Source organism: Erpetoichthys calabaricus, chromosome 9, assembly GCF_900747795.2.
Source record: "Erpetoichthys calabaricus chromosome 9, fErpCal1.3, whole genome shotgun sequence".
In the NCBI taxonomy this organism is placed as follows: domain Eukaryota; kingdom Metazoa; phylum Chordata; class Cladistia; order Polypteriformes; family Polypteridae; genus Erpetoichthys; species Erpetoichthys calabaricus.
In genome coordinates, this window is record NC_041402.2 from 64,564,742 (window position 1) to 64,589,673 (window position 24,932).

Here is a 24,932-nt window from a genome sequence, read left to right on the forward strand (position 1 = left end):
GACTAACTGGGACAACTTTCAAAACCAGAGTGCTAGAGAGAGTTTTCACAAATAACAGTAGGGAACAACTCTTAAAATAAAACTTCATGGTGGGATGAGAGTCAAGGTAATGAATTTCTGTTGGTTTAGAAGAATATTAACTCCCACAAACAATAACCATCCAATCTGTAAGAATGAATGTTAAGAAAGACAATCCCCACTGGGACAGTAATAAGATGCTGCATTATCTCTTTCACTGCTTTATGCAGGTCTGTAATGTGCTGTAACTTGCCCACAAACTTTTTTCACATCACTGTCTCAGCTCTGCACTTAATTTTTAATGTTTTTGACGTATTGTCACATTTTGTTGTCTTTCCTCGTAGATCATTCCATTCAGTGGTCCAGTAAGTGTGGCAGCTCTTCTCTGATTTTTCTTTATTGTTTATGTGTCAGTCTTATAATCCGGAAAATTAAACTGCATTAACAACTCACAATTTGCTCTCACAAGTACATTGCCCAGTTTAATCGTAACCTTTCTAGACTTTTACTATCCACATCATTCCTCACCAATGACCCTGAGCATCCCATTAAGCTTCCTGTGCACATAGTGAAATACATAGGCCGTTGTTGTCTCCTAGTAAAACTATTTAGAATAGAATTCACTAAGATAACGAACTGTGTAAAATTAAAATAATTGTTAAGATTATCTTTTCATGTCATTATTTAATATAAGCAGCCTGAATTAGCTCTTTATGAGTACTGCTCTAGTTGTTTTACCTTTATGTAATTTGCTAATTAAGCTAAGCTATTTTTACAAATTCAATCACTTTTCACATGCTAAAAAGAAGTGGACCACACTTTTGATATCTCTTAATTTAGAAAATATTTCTCATCACTTTACTAACATCAGGTATATGTTCTTTGTTTCATAATTGTTAGCTTTTCCTGTGTTTGAACCTGTGTTGTCTGTTCCTTAGTACTTTGTGAGGTGATCTCCTACCTGGAATTTTATAATCGCTTTCTTTATTCTCCTTCCATTAGAGCCTACATTACTGTACCAGCCTGTAATTTTGAGGATCAGCACAATCTCCATCAATAAATAAGATTACTCGAGTTTGTAATGACTCCCAAAATAGGTGTTAAAATTTTGTATTTACAATCACAATACAACTTTGAAAATCTAGTATAGTTATTGTAATGGCCTGGCAATTTACAAAATGCTCTGTTTCATCTCTTAAACATTTTAAAATGTAAAATATACATAAAATACAAACAAATTCACATAATAATCTCTGTTAGATTTCAAGAAAGATCCTCCACTGTCAAGATTTATAAGGGTTTAAGAGAATTTGATATTTCTATTCTATTCAATAGATAGATAGATAGATAGATAGATAGATAGATAGATAGATAGATAGATAGATAGATAGATAGATAGATAGATAGATAGATAGATAGATAGATAGATAGATAGATAGATAGATAGATAGATAGATAGATAGACAACAGTATGTTCCTTCCAGCAGTGCATTTCACTGAAGTAGTTTCCACCTCTGGAGAAAGCAATCAAAGTTATGTTTTGGTGTTACATTTTCTCTTGTATTAATAATCCAAAAAATAATGAATAAAATAATTTGCTTTAGTGACTTGAGATGACAAAAGATTTTGTAATGCCATTATTTATGCAGATTCCCACAGTCTGCTGAGCAACCTAAGAGTGGAAATGAAGTAGCAAGGGATTGCTTGCTTTGGAAAATGCAAAGAATCATGTGAGAAAATAAATCAGTAAGAAGGTAGTTTGTTTAAAGCTGTAATTGTGTAATTGAAATATGAGTTAGTGAGTCAATTAATTAATTGCATGATTAAGCAATATGCATGCACTCAGTTGCCTGCAATGATCTGCAGACTCCATAGTTTCTTTTGTAAGAACACTCACCACATTCCACATCAACTGTATGTTAACAATGAATGTGACTAAAAGTCGTCTTAGTCAAAATTCAAAGTATGGTTAGAAAGACCTAAGGTAGTTTTTCTTTTATGTCTGACCATTATTAAATAGTTAAAATTTAGGAACAAAATAAATATACTGAAACTGATGCTCTCTATGACCAAAGCATGTAATTGCTTCTGAGGCCATGATGGCATGAAACATGAAGTGGGACCTAAAGTTGAACTGGTCACTTAATGGTTCTGAGTAGCACTATAGTATGTTTCTACATTATAAATTGACCTAGTTTAAATATCTAGGGGCAATGGTATATACTTTGCTAAATAAAAGCAAGACTAAGAAACTTAGCAAGAATCATATTTAATGAAACCATACTAGAGGATGAGAATGGGATGACAACATTGATTTTTAGTAGCTACTATATATATGAAAAATGTCTTAGAAAATTACTTCTCACCTTTATAGTACCATAGGCTCACCCACTTCTGTCCCCGTAGTTGCCTGTTTCCTGCATAATGTTATTCATGTATTCCTGTGATAACCTCCACTCCTTCTTATTGATTGATACATAAGATAGAACTTTTTTTTTCAATTACTTAAACCCTTTGACATTTCACTGTCCCTATGAGGAGTCAATGAAGTATGTGATTGGATGGTGGCAGTGCTGTTCAGATTTGCTTAGTGCTTACAAGCAAAATATGTGTTTACTATGTATATTAAAATTCTTTGCATTTATACAAACATACAATAGATAGATAGATAGATAGATAGATAGATAGATAGATAGATAGATAGATAGATAGATAGATAGATAGATAGATAGATAGATAGATAGATAGATAGATAGATAGATAGATAGATAGATAGATAGATAGATAGATAGATAGATAGATTCATACCTAAGTACATATATACATACAAATATACCCATATACATACTATGAATGACTGGCTAGCTGGCCAGACTTTGCCTATGGCAAGGATACCAGCACCATGACATGGGTTACGGTAGGTCAATGTTCTGGAGTAGACTTCCATGACAGAGAAAACACTACTCTGATACCAAGGCAGGTGCTGTTTATACTACCTCAATGGAAGAGCATTGGAAGGGACCAAACACTTGTGTGAGAAAGAGGTAGACTAGTTGAAAGTATACAATACTCATTCAGAATCCACTAGTAGACAAGATGCCTGGCTGGTTGACCAATGAGTGAGAGAATAAGACCAGAGTAAAAATTCCAGCGATGGCAACACAATCCTGGATGTTAAGGGAAACAAAGTGCCATACGGAAACATGTTGGGCCATGTCATCCCTTTAACATAACAGGTAGCTGAAGAGCTTCTTTGGAGAAGCAGCATTTCAAGGGTGGCACAAAGTAGAGAGGTGCATGGACAACAGAGACCACTGGGACTAATTCAGATTTAATATTCCTAGAATAAATGACTCAGGAAGTGATTGTGGTCTGTGACTGGAAGTGGCTTCAGGATGAGGTTTAAAGCAACCTCATTGCCAGAAAATAACTGAGTCTGATGTTGGGAGGACAGCTGTTGGACGTCAGTCAGCTGGTGAGAGGAAAGGAGACCATAGCATGTAAAAGACTCAGAGAGAGTGATGGAAATGACTGAATTTTTTGGTGACTAATTAGAGAGGCCATCTCACCAAATAGATGTCAGTTCTGCAGTTATTTAGGCAGGTCCATTCTTATCTTCCTGTTGCCTCCTTGGTCTTTTTATAAGAGTAAAGGACACTCATACACATATAAATACTAAATGAGGATGGACATACTACTAAATCATTGTTTATTATTAATCATTTTTACTAATAGGTTTATATTCTTTTATGACATTCTGCTTTTTATTGAATGGTGGTACTGTTTAATTATTTTTCTATTTACTGTAGCTTTAGTCATTAGGAACATCATAAGTTGCAACATTCCCTATAGAGGTAAATGTATGAAGGTAAATAAGTAAACTATTGCACTGATAGAAAATCCAACAATTTTTTTTTATTGTTCCTCCTCATTAATTCAATGTAGGATTATTTTTTTAATGAATGCATTGGTATACTTTCAATTTTAATGAGATGTATTTAAATGAATATCAATAAAAAACTTCATTCTTGCTTAGATAACCATGTCTGTAGGATTTAATATTATACAGCAGGTTATTATTTAGTAGTCAATGTCTTATCATTACCATGAAAAGGTATTTTTTTAAAAATAAAGTATGCTTTTTTCTTAACAGTTATAAATGTACTATTTGAATGTTGCTTGTTTTTATTTTTCTGTGTTCCATAATATTTTACAGCAAAAATAAAGTAATTGTACTTGTTTATTAGAAAAAATATGTAAAAGAGCAAAAAAATAAAACAGTAGCTAGTGGATTTTAACCTTTAACAGTAAATTGTGAGTAATGATGCAAAACAGGATACAGTAAACTCCCAGATGTCACAAATGGCCCCTGATGTAAGATAAAACAGATGTCTTACTGGACCCAAAAGCTTCACGCAGCAGAGGCACAGGGCTCACTTGTGCGCCCCAGACGTTGATTCTTATTCAAGCTTCATTTAGACAGTGTGCGTATTTGAATTTATTGTGATTTTTTTTTCCCTGTTAACAATACTGCTGTAAGATTTGTAATTTGACCAGAAGCACAGGGGGTTTTTAAATTGTTCATCTGAAAAAAAAATCTTTCTTGTTATAAAATATAAAAATGATCATTTACAATTGTTTTTATTAAATTAAGCCAAGCCCTTTTCAGCTAAGGGCTGTTCACTTATTGGGTTAAAATTCTGCTTTTGTTTGTTCAGAGAAAGCACATTCTTATTTAAAAAAAAAAAGAAAGAAAGAAAGAGAAGACTCCAACTAACACTCCGATATTAAAATTTGATTGAATTTGTATTTGTAGACCTTTATTTAGGAACAATGGAGTAGGTCTGCAGATCTTTGAATCTTTCTGGAATGGTGCCCTCCAAATAATGATAAATTACTTGAGCAGTATGCCATTTGCTAATTATATCCATGATTTACTGCAGAGCAAGACTTAAATCATTCAATTCAGTCTTGCGTAACAATGCTAAATTTTTTTAGGCCTAAAAATGGTTTCCATGTGTACCATCTAAACAAATGTTACAGTTATATGTGAAGTATATGAGTGGTTATTAACATTATTCTTTTTATTGAAGATATTTTCCTTTTAAATTTCTAAAAAGATCTAATGAGACCAAAATATTTTACACTCTGTATTTTTTTTCATTCACACTAGCCATAACAGTTGCCTAGTCTGAATAAGTTTTGTTTATAATTACAACTTAATTTTGCCATGAAAATCACTTTACTGGTTAATGTAGTGGTCTCAAAATGTATTACTGTACTGATATCATTTATCCGAAGGTGTTTTTATATGAGGCAATTATTGGTTTGGATTTATTCTTTTCAAGTAAAGCATATGACAATGTGGCGCAAGCATATTATGCTTCAAGCTTTCACCTGGATGTCAACAAAACACAGACTGAAATTAGATGCAATGTCAGTTATAAAATGAATATTTTTGCATGTCTCTTGCTGATTAAGACTACAGTCTCAGCTGTCAGCTAGCAGTAGTGCCAATACGTTTAGATCAAGTGATATATTCACCCATTTTGCCATTTAATTGCTCCAGGTTTAAGTTGAAACGACGCTAGACATAACATTTTTTAGAATTTTGCAGACTTAGTATTTGCTATGTCTACCCAGTTTTGCAAATATAGCTATTCGGCACTTTCTATGAGGTTCCCTTCTTTTTCATCAAACTAAACCTGCTTGTCTGATCGGATTCCAGTGTTATCTTTTTTTCCACCTCACCAGATACTTTTAATGGTTGGGCTACATGGTGGCACAGTGTTTGGACTGCTCACACTGATCCAGAAAACTGGGTTCAAATTCCAGCCCAGTCATTGACTGTGTAAAGTTTGCAGTTTGCTCCCCATGTCTGTGTAAGCTTTTATTTTGGCACGCTAGTGTCCAAAGCATATCCAGTTTATTTCCAAGTTCGAGTAAGTAAGTGTGTGCACTGTGGGGTTGGTTACTTCTTGGAGCAAGTGCTGCTGGGATAGGCTCCATCCTCTATAACCCTAAGTGAGATTAAGAGGATTAGAAAAAGGGCGGCAGTTTTGAAAGGTTTAGAAAAAGGGCGGCAGTTTTGAAAGGTTTATCACTTTCATTGCACTCTTTTTCAGTACAGTTTCAACAGTAAAGTTGAATGTTTACAAGATCTTTGCTTCTCGTCCTTGGCAATTAGGAAAACCCATTGATGATTGTGTTCGTGGCCTATATGAAACACATTTGAATTCTTACTGTATTTGTGCCTCCCTTCTCTAGTTATTGTTAGGTTAATACTTAGCAAAACAAAAAAGGGAAATGCAATTTAATTGACAAACTGTTTGGTTCTTCTGATCTTATGGGCATAAATATGTCTATTATTTATTAAAAGTAGACATCATTTAAAGCTTCTAGTGAATATGAACAACATGTTAACCTAAATTCCATTGTTAGTTGGAGCTTTATCTCATGTTTGTTTATAAATAGCTGTTTTATGCAGATGAGCGTAAGGATGTTCTATGAAACTGTCAAGGTGAAGCTGCATTGAAATGAGGACTTACATTCATTACGCTAGAGGTTTTATGTTTCTCCAAAGCAGAAAACACACGATGTTGATTGCCTTAAAGTAAATTGTTACTTTGCCAGGAACATCATAATATATGGGAAGTAATAGTAATGTTTACCGTTTTTTATTACCTTTCATCCTAAAGTAATTTCTTGGGTTTGAAGAATGCAAAAACACTTGCTTGCTCTGAATCATTCAAGCCATACAGTGATAGTCTATACATAATAATTGACTTTGTTTGGACCAGGGTCAGTAAGAATGACAACTACTGGCTCTGCGTTTTTCTTTAAAGGTTGTTTCAGGAAGAATGATGTACAGTAGGAAATTCAAAGTGCATGAGCAATGAAATAATGAATTTTAGCTTCTGGTGATACAGTGCATAATTAAACCTATCTAATGTTTATAGTTCATATCATACACCTACATCAATGCTTATTATACAAAAAAGCGTTAATTATTTTCTATTTTGCTTGCAGGGGAGAAGCCATATAAATGCCCGCACTGTGATTACGCCGGCACTCAGTCAGCTTCCCTCAAATATCACCTGGAGCGTCATCACCGGGAAAGGCAGAATGGAGGTGGGCCTCTAACTGGACATCCTCCAGATCACAAGGAGGACCACTCAACCAACAAAAGCTCTGTCTTTATTAGACCAGACATCCTGAGAGGCGTCTTTAAAACGATGCCAAATGTTGACTTCAGGGGAAACCAGCTGCTTCCTCACCAGTGGGCATCAGGGATGCTTTCTATGAGAGAGCGGCACGGGCAGTGCGCTAGCATGTCCTCTGATTCTGTGTCCGAAGGCCTCAAGATCTCAGAGACCATAACAGAAGGTGCTTCCAGTTTTTCTGATTTAGGAAGGGCTTACCAGAGCATGATAGGCAATGGGGCCAACTTTCAAGGTTCCCTGCAGGCCTTCATGGACAATTTTGTGCTTAGTTCATTAAAAAAAGAAAAAGACATTAGGGAGAAGCATTTTAGTGACAGTGTGGAGTCAAAAATCAAGAGAGTAGAAAGCAGTGAAGAAAAGCAAGATATGAAGTCCTGTGATGAGAAACCTGAAAAATCTCAATATGAACCACTAGATCTGTCCGTTAGGCCAGATACCGCAGCTCTTCCGGGCTCTTCTGTTACAATTCATGATAACATAGCTTGGCATGGCTGCTTGTTCTGTTCCTTCACAACCTCCTCGATGGAACTGATGGCTCTTCACCTTCAGGCCAATCATCTTGGCAAAGCAAAACGTAAAGATAGTGTCTTGGACATTGCAATGATGAGCAAAGAACAAACTGAGGAGCCTTCTGTATCTAACAAAGTTTCCTTGACATCCAGTGCTATTCAGACTGCTAAAGAAACTGTAGTCTCTAAAGCAGTTTCCAGTGAGAACAAGTTGACTCAACATGAGCCAAGCAAAGACACTTTAGTAGAACAGAAGAGTTCACCTTGGACTAATCATTTGGATGCCAATGTAAGCAGCCTTCAGAATGACTTTTTCAAGCAGTTTAGTGCGTATGCTACAGCGTCCAGTGGAACAAGGCCTAATGGGTCCAGCAGTGTTACTCATGATTCTGAGCAATTGATTCAGTCCTCTGACAAAATGAATTCTATACACACAAGCTTATCTAGCAGCGCACCAGAAGAACTTTCTGACAAAGTCTCTAGTGGTGACATTGAAGCTTCAGAGGAACAAGACCCTTCCGATGAAGATATAGAACTTGCAGATCACAGTAATAATGAGTCTGCCAATGAGAAACAGGAAAGTGATGATGATGATGATGATGATGACGATGATGATGAGGAGGAGGATGAGGAGGAGGAGGAGGAGGAGGATGAGGAGGAGGAAAAAGATGACAGAGATGAGGAAAGCATGGACCCAATGCAAAGTATCACTGTCACTAAAGACTTGCATGGTGCAACAGCCTCAGTGCCACAACTTCTGGACAAGCATTGGCAAGGCTTAAATCTTCTTTCATCTCAAGGTGTTCCTCCAGGTGTGATGAAGTCAGAACAGGCACATCTTGAGCAGCAGATGAACGTACTCTCTGTCTTGAGGGCATACAGCACTGAAAACCTTGCAGCATTCAATGGTCTTGGAAACAGCCCAAGTGCCACCAGTACACTCAAGAGATCCGATATGCCTGGTAGGTTGTGTATGTTGTTTAAAATTTTGCAAAAATCACCATATTGTCCTGTTATATATAGCCTCATAATGAGCAAAACATTAATTAAAAAAATGATTTCACTGTTCAGACAGCAAAAGATTAATTATTGTTAGTAGTTTACAGGCCTGCAATATTTTTTCAGGATGAAAATAATCCTTTCTCCCTTACAGGATCTTTGCTCCTGTGCTTTTCAGAGCAATGTATTTTACCGTCTTAGGTTTTGTAATGCACATGGTCCCAAAAGCCCATTACCCTTTAATGCAGCACAATGTGTGACTTCATGAAAAATGAACTGTCATCCTTCATGAGGAATTGTGAGCTATCTGAATAGTACATTTTTCTGTATTCTTTTAGAGTTTGTATGGTCTATATATTTTCAGTACATATACAGGTATATACATATATATATATATTTATGTGAAATAAATGCTACAGTATATATTTGTCTTCATAGCTGAACATTAAGAATTCAAGGTAATTCAAGGTAAGTAAATAATATTTTTTATATCTTAACATAAAAATAACAGACTTTTTGAGCTTAATACCATATTCACAATAATATCCACGCAATGCACATATAACCCAAGGTATTTTGAAATGAAAGCAGGATGTACTTTCTTTTGAATTCCCTCTTTGGAAAATATGTTCATATTTATTAATGTGCATCCAGGGCCAACTAAGTAGCAATGTGTTATTCAGCTGAGGAGAAATTTTATGTGCGATTTTGATCATCTTTTTCTGACTGAAATTACTATTTTATACTTTTATCATCGAAAAGCAGTTGTATTTTCTAATTTGGAACATGATTATTTCTGTAGGAAAGACACTTGAGGTTTTTGGCTTAAAATATAGAATAGATTTTATTTGAGTAATCTATTAATTGTTAATACAGTGAACTGATTCATAGCATTTAATGAATTTGACTTTATCCTGGGTTTACACCAGGGTTTTACCAATCTGCCCAATTGCCATAAATGACGGTACTGTGTGTGTGTGTGTGGATGCTGTTTTAAATTTTGCCATAGACTTTCATCTGCTTCATAGTGCATTGCCACCATATGCTGATTTCTGACAGATTAAGCTTTGAGTCGAAACTGGAGTGAGCAGTATAAACAAGTAAGAACATTTACACATAGCATAACATTCAGGTGAATTTGTAGACTTTGTTAGTGGGTTTGAAAGTTAGAGCACTTTAAAATTTTCTAGTCACTTCATCAAAGAGTTTGTTACATAAAATATTTTTGTATATATATTATACAATATTTTTTGTATATATATTATATATATACATGAAATATTTTTGTTATATTCAAAAATCACAGTCGGCCCTTTTCACATTATATACAAATGCACCTACAATGGAACAGTGATCATTATTAAATATCATTGTTACATCTGTAATAACTTTAGTCATCTATCCATCCATCCATTTTCCAACCCGCTGAATCCGAACACAGGGTCATGGGGGTCTGCTGGAGCCAATCCCAGCCAACACAGGGCACAAGGCAGGAACCAATCCCGGGCAGGGTGCCAACCCGCCACAGGACACACACAAACACACCCACACACCAAGCACACACTAGGGCCAATTTAGAATCGCCAATCCACCTAACTGGCATGTCTTTGGACTGTGGGAGGAAACCGGAGTGCCCGGAGGAAACCCATGCAGACACGGGGAGAACATGCAAACTCCACGCAGGGAGGACCCGGGAAGCAAACCCGGGTCTCCTAACTGCGAGGCAGCAGCACTACCACTGCGCCACCGTGCCGCCCACTTCAGTCACTCAAGATTAATTAATATGAACACTTTTCTTCAAAGTAGTTTTTCTATTTTCCCTACTGTATATGATAAAAAATGTTTAAAACATAGCTTTTTATTCAGCTCTTTGCTGTAACTAAGACTCTATCATAGTTTTATTTAGTATGCTATTATCACAGGATTTTGATAGGTCACAGTCTCTTCTTGATCGCATGCCTTGAATGGAATAATAAATATATTTCAAACAATCTGAACTCCTGTTCTGCATTCCCTGACTGCATCTGTATAATAATTTTAGCTTTAGGATAAGGTGTCATACTACATGCTTGAATCTTAAACATCACTTATGCGTGTCAATTTGATGTTTAAAAAGGGAGACCATTTAGAGGCATTTCTAAAATTAACTTATTTAAAAAGTGATGACCTACAGGCACTACAAGATACAGTAACATGTTAAATAACTGTATGATACATAGTAATAAAATATTTCTCCTGTAGCTACCACTGCTCATAACACAGTTCATACTGAAGACACTAAGCATATGAAATCAAAATAAGTTTGCATACTGTAATTACATCTGTTTACACTGCAGTTGAGAGCTCCAAAAAAATGGCATTGTTTAACTTGTAAAACTCATTTTAATGAGTAACCTTAAAAGTGGGTTTGGCCATGCATGTTTTGAGCTCAGTAGAGTGCCATTTTTCAGTTCTTTAACTTTTAAAAATAAATGTCATATTTATAGATTTCATTCATTACTTTTGTACTTTTTCATTCTTTGCATGATTTGACCATGATTACTTTTTTGACATTTTAATGTATTTATATATACATACAATGTATATATATATATATATATATATATATATATATATATATATATATATGATACATATATAATGTATTTATATATATATATAAATACAACTAGGGGGTTCCCCCTGCTCGATTCGCTCACCAGCCACTTCACATTTCTGCCACTCACGTTGTGAAGAGGGGGGCTGAACACACCCCAAGGAGACACGGTCGCGTAAACGGTGATACAATGGGAAACAAATACAGTTTTTTTTTTTACCTCCTCTTTGCTCGATCAGCTGCTTGCTTGCTGCTGCTGCCGTGCCACGTGATCTGCATCTCATACGGCACTTCGAACATTTAAAAGCCTGTACAGCAGCTGTCCTACTCTTTGTGTTTTATTTCCGGCTCCTGGCATGGTTAAATCTTTTGGCACAAAGTCCTGTCTCGCAAGACGTGATTTCTTGATATTTTTTAGTTTATAATTTAAAAACGAAATAAGAATTTGAAAATCTAACAACATCACATTCAAGTTCGATAAATTCTGAAAAGAATGATACCAAACATATATATTTTGGTTTTAAAATAAGCCTGATTTAAAGTGTGACATAAAAACGTCACCGTTTCACTTTTAGGCTTAGGATTTTATATATATAGAGTAGATAAGAAAAAGAGGTCAGGAACCACCGCCATTCTCAAAGTACTCTGAAATTAAAGCATAGAACAAATAATCATTAGAGATGTGGCTGCTGCACAGGTGTTCAAAGCTGTGCTCTGAGACTGTTGTCCCGTCAGGTGCATATCACACAACTCTCAGAATTTTTATTTTTCTGATTCTGTTGTGGCTTTGGGTCTACCAGACCTATTACTGTAAGAGCTTCCTGTAGTTTATAAGTTCATTTTGATTATTGAGGAAACTGAATTTACTGAAAGCTTGTCATATCTCTAAAGGAAAGACATACACTTTTATGTGTTATCATGTCTATGTTCTTTTGTAAATTGCCTTTTTTCTTGCCACTGTGATCGCAATATACAGAGTAGTATTGTCCAAGTAATGCTTCAGAGGTCATATCAACACAATTTGTTCCAGCACTGCTTTTATACAGACAGGGTCTGTAAGTAATCAACAGAAGTTGGGACATCTGTAGGAACTGTTGGTTAACTTTCAAGGCTTAGTTAACTGCCATTGCTGCAGAAAAGCTGTAAGCTGTTAACCCATTACTTGTTCCATGAAAAAGACCTTATAATTCTAAACATGGCATTGTCCTGTGGTTTTTAGTAACCTCAACTTTCAGCTGCAATTCTGTCTGGCATGGATGCCACCAATTGGTGGATGTAGGCAACATCAATTTTCATTCACGCTTCCAACACCATATCCCAAAGTTCAGCCAAATTGGTTGGACGGCTCTGCCGGCATTTTCACTCGTTGCTCCAAATAGTCCCACAGATTTTCTTTGGGATTTAAATCTGGGAATTTTGCTGACTATTTGAGTTGTGAGAATGGTTCAGAATTTTCTTTGTGCTAGTTGTCATCTTGGAAGACTGGGATAGCCATTCTGTGTTCACTCTGGAGATGAAACACAAAAGATAACACATGGTCATCCTGAAGCCCAATGTAGCCCTTCCAGTTCAAGTGTGTTATCATCTCAGCCCAAGTACCAATTTCCTCATAACTGAAACATCCCAGAACGTCAAATAGTCACCTCCTCCTACTGACTTTTCCATGGTAATCCAGATATCCATGGCATGCAATTTTATTTTGAGTGTTCATTTGGAAATGTCCTGTTGTGGTCCTACATTGACTTATCACCGCATTTCTGGCCTACAGGCACAGTGATTTGCAGCCATAATGCGTGACACACAGGAATGGTCCCCTAATAGTCGAGCCCCGTCTACTCCAGCCGTGATAAGAGGCCAAGCCATTTCTTTAAATGATCCACAGACTTGTCGCTAACATTAATTTTTTAACAAATCTACACCTCCCGAAGCCGCAAAAAAGCAATAGACATTTTGCAGGACTCATCACATCCCGGTCATTGCCTCTTCCAGCTTTTGCCATCGGGCAAGAGATACAGAGCTATGAAAACTAGGACAAACCGCCTTAAAAACAGCTTTTATCCGAAAGCAATCATGGCCCTGAACTCAAAATAAAACTGCTCTATATTATTCTTCCAATGTGCAATATATACCTTAGGTCAACAAGTGCAATTTGTATATTTATTACTATTCGGTTTGTTATTATATTCTGTCTTTTTGTCATTTTAACCCTTATTCCTCACACTGAGTTGATTGCACCTTCAATTTCGTTGTTCCTTTGTAAAAGTGACAATGACAATAAAGATCTATCTATCTATCTATCTATCTATCTATCTATCTATCTATCTATCTATCTATCTATCTATCTATCTATCTATCTATCTATCTATCTATCTATCTATCTATCTATCTAACTGAAAGCAATGTGTTTTGATTGAAGTTCTGGTAACAATTAGCGGTTGACCACAATTTTTGTCACTGCAGGAAGACCCGTTGGAAAGCATGCTTTGACACCTTCACAAAGTCAGCATCCTCCTGTGTACTATGTCCTTTGGCACAGCCAAAACGCAATAGCCCTGTTTTGTCAATGTCTTGTGACCATTTTTCACAGAGAGTAACAGACACACGTGTAGCACACCAGTACTCATTGTCACACTACAATCCCCATAATAGAAGACATAGCTGTTTGTAGTACAGAATTCATATGGGGTGCCGGCTGCTGGCTTCTGAAATATGTATCACCTATTATATGGACAGTATATATAATATATACTATATACAGTACATATGTATTTATGCAAAGTGTAGGCAGCGAGTTGCATTTTACAGTATATGTTGGTGTAGTTTATGGCCCTCTAAAATGAAATAAAAAAAAATTATAATAGGCTGTGAACACCTTTTTAACAATTAAAGAAGCATAAAGCAAGGATGATTCATTTTAATGTGTTACTTTATTGTATTGATTTGAGGTGAAAATGATTCATTAGCAGAATGAAGAATAGTAGTTTGTATATTAACACCCAGTCAAATTAACACATCTTAAAAATGTTTTTTTTCATGAACAATAGTAAAAGGGAGAATTTGGATATGGAAATGGCACTTTTTGTAGTGTCAAAATGCATTTTTGTTTAAAAGTGATCTTTAGAATATATAATGTGTGGCAGAGGAACCTATTGCCTTTTTAGCCTATTTTATATTAAAAAATAACAAAAGTCTGTTTTCACATTGTTTTATCAATATAAATTTTACACTGCTTTTTTACATCCCTGATTAATCCATGTTTTAATACTAAAGAGGATCCTTTTTTTTAAATCTTTTGAAATTACTAGTTCAAGTTTATTGTCAGGTGTACATAATACAATGAAATTTTTACTTGCATGTCGTCCACAGACTAGTGGCAATACTATAATACCAACGACAGATGATGAATGCAACACAAGCAGTAAATACACCATTGCACATCACACAATGTTTAATAAGAAACAGTCAGGCAGGGGTGAGCGGCTGTTACTTGGCCTTAAGAACTGTAAACAAAATCTGTCCCTGAACCTAGTGCTGTGAGTTTTAGTGGTCCTGTACTGTTTGCCGGAATGGAGGAAGGAAAAAAGAGACTGTGCAAGATGCGTGTTACATACATCCTGAGCAGTTGACATCTGGATACTGGTAGCATTCTGTACCGATTTCACTACCCTTTGTAGTAGGGACTGCGCACCAAGTGAGGACAGATTCTAGATAAAACCCATACAAACATGCACAGAAGCTAATGCAAAACAATTTTTTCAAAAATAAATCTGTTTATTAAATATTTTCTGTTATATTCAAGGATATTTAACTCTCTTTTTATGTATGTTTTATATTTATACAATGTTGCTACTGAGTTTACTCTGCTGATTCTAGGCAACTATTTATACATTTATAAATTATGGCATGCTGCCATCTACTGTCTAATTATCTTTATTGCATTTGTACATACCAAATTAAATGTCTATATCTAATAACAAATACTGTATATAAATATATATAAAAATATATTTATAAGATCCACAATTGTATGTAATGAATTTAAAACTACACGTTGGTAAAGACATTTGAATTGTTGCCCTTGAGTCACATGTTCATTTGTAAGCATGGGTAGCTATCATAATTATGTTTTGTGTCTGTGTGATACTCCTTTAATATTGTGCCTTACTGGCACTGTTTCCATATGTCCCTTAAATGGTTATTGTGCTTGCACCTTACAATAGACTAGTGCACTTCTTGCACTTTATTCTTTGTTAATATTTAATAGCTAGATTGTATATCTATCTATTTGCTTTGAGAGGCTGATGAATGAAGAGAACGAGAGAGAGAAGAGTTTGGATGATGTGGAGATAGTGAATCAGGAAGTGCAACGGATTAGCAAGGAGGAAGTAAGGACAGCTATGAAGAGGATGAAAAATGGAAAGGCCATTGGTCCAGATGACATACCTATGGAAGCATGGAGGTGTTTAGGAGAGATGGCAGTGGAGTTTTTCACCAGATTGTTTAATGGAATCTTGGAAAGTGAGAGGATGCCTGAGGAGTAGAGAAGAAGTGTACTGGTGCCGATATTTAAGAATAAGTGGGATGTCCAGGACTGCAGTAACTACAGGGAAATAAAATTGATAAGCCACAGCATGAAGTTATGGGAAAGAGTAGTGGAAGCTATGTTAAGAAGTGAGGTGATGATTAGTGAGCAGCAGTATGGTTTCATGCCTAGAAAGAGCACCACAGATGGGATGTTTGCTCTGAGGATGTTAATGGAGAAGTTTAGAGAAGGCCAGAAGGAGTTGCATTGCGTCTCTGTGAACCTGGAGAAAGCATATGACAGAGTGCCTCAAGAGGAGCTGTGGTATTGTTTGAAGAAATCGGGAGTGGCACAGAAGTACGTAAGAGTTGTACAGGATATGTACAAGGAAAGTGTGACAGTGGTGAGGTCTGCAGTAGAAGCAACGGGTGCATTCAAGTTGGAGGTGGGATTACATCAGGGATTGGCTCTGAGCCCTTTCTTATTGGCAATTGTGATGGACAGGTTGACAGATGAGATTAGACAGGAGTCCCCTTGGACTATGATGTCAGCTGATGACATTGTGATCTGTAGCGATAGTAGGGAGCAGGTTGAGAAGACCCTGGAGAGAGGGGGAGATATGCTCTAGAGAGGAGAGGAATGAAGGTCAGTAAGAACAAGACAGAATACATGTGTGTAAATGAGAGGGAGGTCAGTGGAATGGTGAGGATGCAAGGAGTAGAGTTGGCGAGGTTGGATGAGTTTAAATACTTGGGATCAACAGTACAGAGTAATGGGGATTGTGCAAGAGAGGTGAAGAAGAGGGTGCTGGCAGGGTGGAATGTTTGGAGAAGAGTGTCAGGAGTAATTTGTGACAGACGGGTATCAGCAAGAGTGAAAGGGAAGGTCTACAGGACGGTAGTGAGACCAGCTAAGTTATATGGGTTGGAGACGGTGGCACTGACCAGAAAGCAGGAGACAGAGCTGGAGATAGCAGAGCTAATGATGCTAAGATTTGCACTGGGTGTGACGAGGATGGATAGGATTAGAAATGAGTACATTAGAGGGTCAGCTGAAGTTGGACGGTTGGGAGACAAAGTCAGAGAGGCAAGATTGCGTTGGTTTGGACATGTGCAGAGGAGAGATGCTGGGTATATTGGGAGAAGGATGCTAAGGATAGAGCTGCCAGGGAAGAGGAAAAGAAGAAAGCCTAAGTGAAAGTTTATGAATGTGGTGAGAGGGGACATGCAGGTGATGGGTGTAACAAAACAAGATGCAGAGGACAGAAAGATATGGAAGAAGATGATCCATTGTGGCCACCCCTAACGGAAGCAGCCGAAAGAAGAAGAAGAAGATAATCTATCTATCTATCTATCTATCTATCTATCTATCTATCTATCTATCTATCTATCTATCTATCTATCTATCTATCTATCTATCTGTCTGTCTGTCTGTCTGTCTGTCTGTCTGTCTGTCTGTCTGTCTGTCTGTCTGTCTGTCTGTCTGTCTGTCTAACAAGGACTAAAACCAGAAATGCTTTATTACAGGAATACTCCACCAAAAAATATTTTATATGTTAACTTATCCCTTATTTTGTAGTGATGATCGAGAAATGTTTTTTAGGTAAATCAGCGCACATCATAAACAGGATATTCAATTCACATAGAGCTGAGTTTTTGAATTGAACATCTGAGTCTTGACCAAAATCTCAAAATCTAACAACATTTTTGCAAAAAAAAAGGGAATTTTTTTGCATGATATGATCAAACAACGGTGTAGAAAACATGTGGGCAATGCAAAATGAGTACTGTAATGTGAGTTTCTCTTTTCCCCACCATGGTTTTTCATATCATTTGTCATTGTAAAGCATTGGTTATCATCAGGTTGTATTATATTGTAAACTTTTTGTTTCTCAACTCTCCATGAAAGCAAGAGGTTTAAAGTTTTTCTTGGTCATTACTACAAACTACATGGGGTAAGTAACATTTACAGATGTGGAGGTACCTTTACCTAGAAACTCTTCATTCATTCAATGCTGTCCTCTTTGACATGTTAGTAAAGCTTTATACTTAAATATGAACTTAAATTTGATCACGGTTTAGCCACTCTTTAGGTCTTCCCCAACTGGATGTTTCCTGAGAGATTGTTAAACCCCCATACCTATTACTTAAATGCATGAAGAAAGGTATTCTAAAGATTTTAGGTCAAGACATGGGTTTTTTGAATTGGATCCCTACTGTATTCGATCAGAAGCTACTAGTCATAGTGAAAAAAAGAAATGGGGGAAAGCGGAGCAGAGTACACCAATTAGGGAGCTACATTTTGAATTATATTTACAAATTACTTCCTTTGACAGCTTTCCAAATGTAAGGTGCAGTTTGAAAATTGTTTTCATTTCAGTGTTATCTGCTACTAATAATTCAGAGAATCTGAAGTGTGCTACTAGAAATGGACCATGAACTGGGCTCCTTGTAATGATAAATATACATATTAATAATTGATATTTAACATATATACAATGATTCGAAAAAGAAATTAGGATAGCTAAATAATTTCTGCTCCTGTTTCTAATTCATTTATCTTGTCATTCTCCGTCTCTCTCTCTGAAGAAAGGGTGCCTGTCTGTCTTCTTCAGAATAAGCACTATTTTGGGGACGTATTTCCTCCTGGAGGTACTTGCACAAGGGCCACATATGTGCCCCCTGCTGAACAACTCAGCAGTTGCAGATACAGTTTTCACTCAGTGACAATTTACAATTAATAGGATAGTTTTGAAATGGCTTTAATAGCACCATTTTCATAAGTCAATATTATATCAGTATTAATGGCTCTCAATTGCTGAATGACTTTACCCCTTTTCTGTAAGATGTTGCAGAGAAGGATATTATACTTTCACCAGGGAATGGTTTAGAGGCAGCTACGAATCTTTTTTTATTAAAGGGAAAACTTTTATTGTTTCATTGAATAACAGGCAGATATTTGGACATCTTGAGATTTTAAAATATGTGTTGGGGAAGTCATAAGATAAAATTTGAAGTAAGTGAGGCTGGTATATGGTTAGTGCACTTAATTGACTCCCTGCAAATTATTAAGGGATATTTTAATAAACAATTTAAAATTAATAACAATATTCTTGTTAACCATCATAGAATATTGAAAATAGAGAAAATACCACTACATCTTTGTGTAGCCATACAAGGAGAACTTCTTAAATATTATTTAGTAGACTAGATAGAATAACTGGATGAATGTTAATGCTAGCATATTAGAAAGTGATTGTTATTGTGCTGCCGCTAGAGATATATTGACTTTTGAAATGTCCTATAAACAGAAGACGCCAGTAATGATGTACTGTATGTATCGTCTTGGTAATCTGCTTTCAGATTTGGAATGCACTTCATTGGTTAAAGTTTAAGGGATAATGTGTTCCAGTGCAGAGAGGATTTAAAGCCAGTTTAGTTTTCATGGTAATGGTTCTAATTAAATCAGTCATGGACTTTATCTGTGATTCTTATAGACAGCAAAGCAGGAGAAAATTTTTGTTTTGAAAGTCAACACAAAAGTTTTTCTTTCTTTCTTTCTTTCTTTCTTTCTTTCTTTCTTTCTTTCTTTCTTTCTTTCTTTCTTTCTTTCTTTCTTTCTTTCTTTCTTTCTTTCTTTTCTGGCTCCAAACCCTAAACACAACTGTACCCACAAACACAGTCCTAAGTTTAAAAAAAGCTAATTTATCTAAGTAATACCTTTCACTGACTTCACCTGTAAATCCATACAAGTATAATTCTTTCATCTTCTTTTTCCTCCAATCCTCCCAGGTGAGGTTTGGCCTACTGCACTTCTGACTCCTGATCTCAGCTGTAGGAGTTCCTTTTCAGCCTGGATCTGGGAGTATTCCCAGTGTAATAACATTGCCACAAAGAGGCACTTCTGGGTCAGGTGGAACTTGACTAGGACAGGAGAAGGTACCCCCAAAAGGAAACCGCATCAGAACTATAGCACCTATGCTGTCCAGCAGGTACACAAATGGGGACTCAATCTAGAAATGCTGCCGCCCAGCGTACTGGTGGAACACGTGTTTCTGGGAGGCCATTTCCCACTGTCCATCTACTGTGATGGCTTCCTGGCCAAGTAAGGAACCACTATCCATCCCACCCAGGATGCCAGTCCACCTTTGCCTTCTATGACAGGTCTAGGTCTTTCTTTCTTTCTTTCTTTCTTTCTTTCTTTCTTTCTTTCTTTCTTTCTTTCTTTCTTTCTTTCTTTCTTTCTTTCTTTCTTTCTTTCTTTCTTTCTTTCTTTCTTTCTTTCTTTCATGCATACATTCTGTTCTTACTTCTTCTTGTTCTCATTGAAGCATCTAAAGTTTGCTTAGTTACTGATGATAAGGTGCTTGGCTCCCTAGGTTGGTTACCAAGGGAATTAGTTTCCTAGCCAAAGATATTTTTTTTTTGGACCCCTGGCTTAGGAATAAAAATGAATGTTGCCTCCACATTGTTGAGTCATCTTTAAGACTGTTGTTAAAAATTATTATTATGATATCTTAAAATGTCAGTGTAGCAAACTATTGAATTGATCAACATATTTGAGGTTGCCTTTATTTAAATTTTTAATAACACATGCAGCCTTTCCAGGTAACTCATCATATTTAAACCACATATAGCAGCAGCTTACCAGTTGTACTTCTTTGGCCCAGCTCCAGTAAGTAAATAGAAGTCTGTGTTTTGAAACTCCTTGATAGTGGCAGCTGTTTAAGGGAGTCTACTACTTGGTTGTGTTGGTCAGGAGCTAAGCAAGCAAAACCAAGCCAAAGCACACTTTCAGTAATCCCTTCTCACTCTTGATACTAAAATTTAGGTTCTCCATATGTGCAAAATATAATTACAATTTACATTTGCAGAACATGGCCGCAGATTGCACTGGCATAACTACATGTCTGTTGTGCTTGAGCAGTGGCATTGCACTATACCAACAATTACATCAACTGGTTTACATTTGTAAATCTGTTTGATCACTCAGGGCCTGTTTTCACATGTGTATATGTAATTAATTACATTTCTAAGATTTTCAGCTTTTTTCTGACTTGTCAATGTGTGTTTTTTTTTCATAATAAATATGGAACATTATTTTATGTCAGACAAAAGCAAAATCTTCCAAAGAATTATTGGACTATATTTGAAGTTTGTTTGTTTTGAATAAAAAATGCATTGAAATTACATTGCATTATTTAAATAATAATTTAAAAATGCTAAATTAATTTGGCAAGGATAGGCAAGCCAGCAAAGGAATGGATTACTCGATTCAAGGCGCATCAAATATTTTTAAGACATTATTTAACTGGTAATAAATAAATATGTCATTGTTTGTGGCAGTAGAGATTTTAAAAAAATATCATAGAATGCCATTCTACACCTTTGGTTGGTTTTGTTAAGTAACATAACAGTTTATAACATGCATTTTCACCATTTGTCACAACTCTTTACAACTAGATAGGATTTGTCATTATATCCAATAAAGTATATTGCATGATATGGTGCAGTATATGCATCAAATATTGAGGGTAGTACTATGTGGTATTTGAAATTAAGAAAACAGAGATTTATATGATGTTTAAGAAAGTTCTTGTACAGATAAAAATTCAAGGCAGCCTTTTCCCTAACTTTGCAAACAATCATATCACCATATTTAGCAGTTTTGATCAAATTGATGCTATAGGCACCCATCCTATGTTCAGAATTTTATAAATAGCACAAACATAATGCTAATTATATAGTTAGTGGTTAATTCAATGTATCATATAATATTATAATCTCTGGAGAAAATCTGTTTCAAACGTATCCAAAAAGCTCAATTCCTGTGTTGACAGCAAGCCCTTCGTTTGATATCTTTCTCTATAACTACCATTTAAAAGAACAGGTAAGCTTAGCTCCTGCTTGGCTTCCTTCTCCCTTGTTATAACTAATAGAACCCCAAAATTCCATTAATGAACTAGCATTGTGTCTCCTAAAGAGAAAAGTAAATAAGGCTAGATGTTTTCCTTATTACTTTATATTTTCCTTTGGTAAGTACTCCTTTTAAAATTACCTTTTTGGGGCAAGATAGAACAGATATGGATGAACTACCTTCATCTGGCAACATTTCACCCCAGAGACTCCTGGAAGGAATTTCATTTCCCATATGTCCACTCCTTAGGTCAGATAACAGGGATAGATGGACTTACTAGCAACAATGATTGTCTCTAAGAAATTAGTAACAACCTACCTTCTTTGGAGTGAGACCTTTCCTTTTTGCACTTCACTTTACAAGAGACTTTTTGTCAAGGCATTGTTCTCTTATACTGGAGAATTAATTAGATTTTCTCATGGCGGTATGTTCAACGTAAAAACAATTGAAATCTCCTGATATATTTTGTAGCTTAGTGTGGTAGTCTTCAGTGTATTCTGTAGTTCTAACCCTCAATATTTTCCTCAATGGTGTATCAATCTTGTAATGCAGAAAATGTAATACAAATTAAATATGAACTGATGACCACACAAAAGGTATAAGTGCACACCATGGGATGACAATCCAGAAATAGTTAAAGTAGCTTCATCTTAAAAGTACAATACACCTGGATTAAATGGTAGAGACTGAAGGAGCCAACAAATGTTACTTTTGGGGTCTCACTGACTCCAGAAATGCTTCCAGGGTAGCCTTGTAGTGGAATGTCCTAGAGAGCCGTACACGAGTGAAGACTGAAGGCAAGAAGGGCATAGAGTTGAGAAGAATGCAAGAAGATATCAAAGGGATCCAACACCTGAACAGGTACTGTAGGCACATTTAAGAAAACCAGGTAGCTTTGTTACTCTACCAGAGCTTTGTTAATAAAATACACTTTATCCTGTTTCTAAGGACAATGTCTCAAGTTTTAGGATCTGAGTGAGGTCATGCTAGCCTACAGTCTTCTGAAAACTGTTTGTCTGATTTCACTGTCTTTTGACTTATATTTCCGAGCTATGAAGGTCTTCAAAAAGGTCTTATGTGTACAGTATAACATTTTATTTTGGCAGTACTACTTATAAAAGAACACAACAACTTTGTTTTAATTCTTAGAACCTTTGGTGTCTTCTGTGCATTTTGTACTGTCTCACATTTTGAAATTTTGCAAGAAAATTGTCATTTGCTCATTTTTTTCTTTGCACATTTGATTTTCTTTAGCCTCAGTCATCTTAATGCAAACTAGAGAACACTGCCTTTTAATTGATTCTTGGTGCTAAAAAAATCAAATGTATTCAACACAAGTTGTCAATTATCTTTTTTCATATGGTTATATTTAATTACACCAGTATTACATGTGGTATTTTATGAACAGTACACTTAGTATAGGGCTGGGGTGCAGAACTGGCAGAAGTTTGCCAGACACTTTGCTTTTCAATCAGTATCTCAAAGATATACAGGTTGAGTAGTAAGCCCTAAATTGAGCAATTAAGAGTGTGAATGCATAAATGTATGTGAGTGCTGCCTGCAATGGACTGCCAAAGAGCCTGATGCTGCCAACGTAGGATCCAGTATGTCATTACCAAACAATTAATAAGTGAGTTTAGAAATGTAAAGATTGTACTGTATGTTATATTATGTATTATTTTCTAAGAAAAATAAATTATAAATTATTTTTTGGAAAGTTTAATTTTTATTTTTCTGTGTTTTTTTTTTACTTTGTAATTTATTGTGCTTTCCAGGGTAACACTCATATCTTTTGCTCTAAATTACATTATAGATCTGCATAGGACTGCTCAAAGTTTTCATAATGAAAGCAGCACTAACTCAATACGATGACTTAGGTTTGTTTTTGCTCATGCCTTAAAAGGAATTCTTGCTAAAAGACTGCTTACTAAAGATTTTTTTTCTGAACATGTATTAATAGTCTTGAAGCACTAGGTAATCAGCAAGTATTAACAGTTTCATCAAAACAAATTTGCAAACTCTGCAAGCAAAAATGTAATGCATGATTTCAGAATTACCATTAATTCATATTCACAAATTCAAGAATAAAATCACTTACTAAATGTTGTACTACTGGAAAAGAGATGTGTGGGTATTTAATCAGCTAGGTTGTTCTATGCGTACTGGAAGAAGTGTCCTATAGTCCTGGATCTATACATCCTGTATCCATTGTACTGCTCTCTTCTTAAAGCCTATGGACTGCAGAGATAATTAATTTTTTACCTGAGTTATTTATTCTACTGACAACACCTTGTGTTCCTGTTAGCTTTATGGGCCCTAATATGAGAGCCGAACCAAATGTAATGAGCATGTTGGAATTACCAAGACATGCCTGACAATACTGAAAAGTGTGGAAAGATAACAAGGACTTCTTCAGGTTCTTGGGTGTCTTCTCTCATCTAAAAGATGTGTGTTTTAGATTCAATGGATTCAAACCTGACCTCATGCTGAAATAGTTATGCAACTCTGATACTTGATCACTGGCTAAGTAAGGTCTGCATGTTCTACCCATACCCTGTATGGGTTTCCTTCTCAAAGTTTCCTTTCACATAACTGAAAATCGAGCTAGTTTGGTTAACTAATGGCTCTAAATTAGCCCTGTGTGTGTGACTAAATTGGTGTGTGTGTGTGTGTTCTGTGATGGACTGGCACCCTGTCCAGAGATGTTTTCTACCTTGCCACCAATGCTGATTGAATAATTTATGGCCCCTTGAAACACTAAATTGGATGTAATACATTTCAAAATGACCACTTGTGAGTATAGGTAGATATGCAAGAGTGTCTTCTGTAACAGCCTGCTGTTCCACCCAGAGGTTTGTCCTGCCTTGTGCCCAATTCTGCTAGGATACCCTCCATTTTCATGTGACTGAGTATTAAATAAAGAATGCTTCAACAATATAAGGATGGACAGGTGATGAGTGAATAAAAAGTAGAACTTGTCCAACAGACGTATAAATCATTACTATTAAGCAAGAGGAAAAATATAAATTAGACTGAACAGCATGATATAACTGATGAATTTGGTACCACTGAAGAACTTTATGGTAGAATGAAATTAGATAACAATGAAGAATACACTTGGGAGTTGTTTGTGTTTAAAATGTTTTGCA

The 24,932-nt window shown here is 35.9% G+C and overlaps 1 protein-coding gene across 6 annotated transcripts in view; it reads left to right on the forward strand.

Moving 5' to 3' along the window:
* The window catches only part of znf536 (zinc finger protein 536), a 496,696-nt gene that overhangs the window by 292,043 nt on the left and 179,721 nt on the right, over positions 1 to 24,932 (forward strand). For all 6 annotated transcript variants that reach the window (XM_051932179.1, XM_051932182.1, XM_051932180.1 and 3 more), the window contains one exon: positions 7,048 to 8,712. In XM_051932179.1, coding sequence (XP_051788139.1) covers positions 7,048 to 8,712 — 1,665 coding nt within the window. The remainder of the gene's footprint in view (positions 1 to 7,047; positions 8,713 to 24,932) is intronic.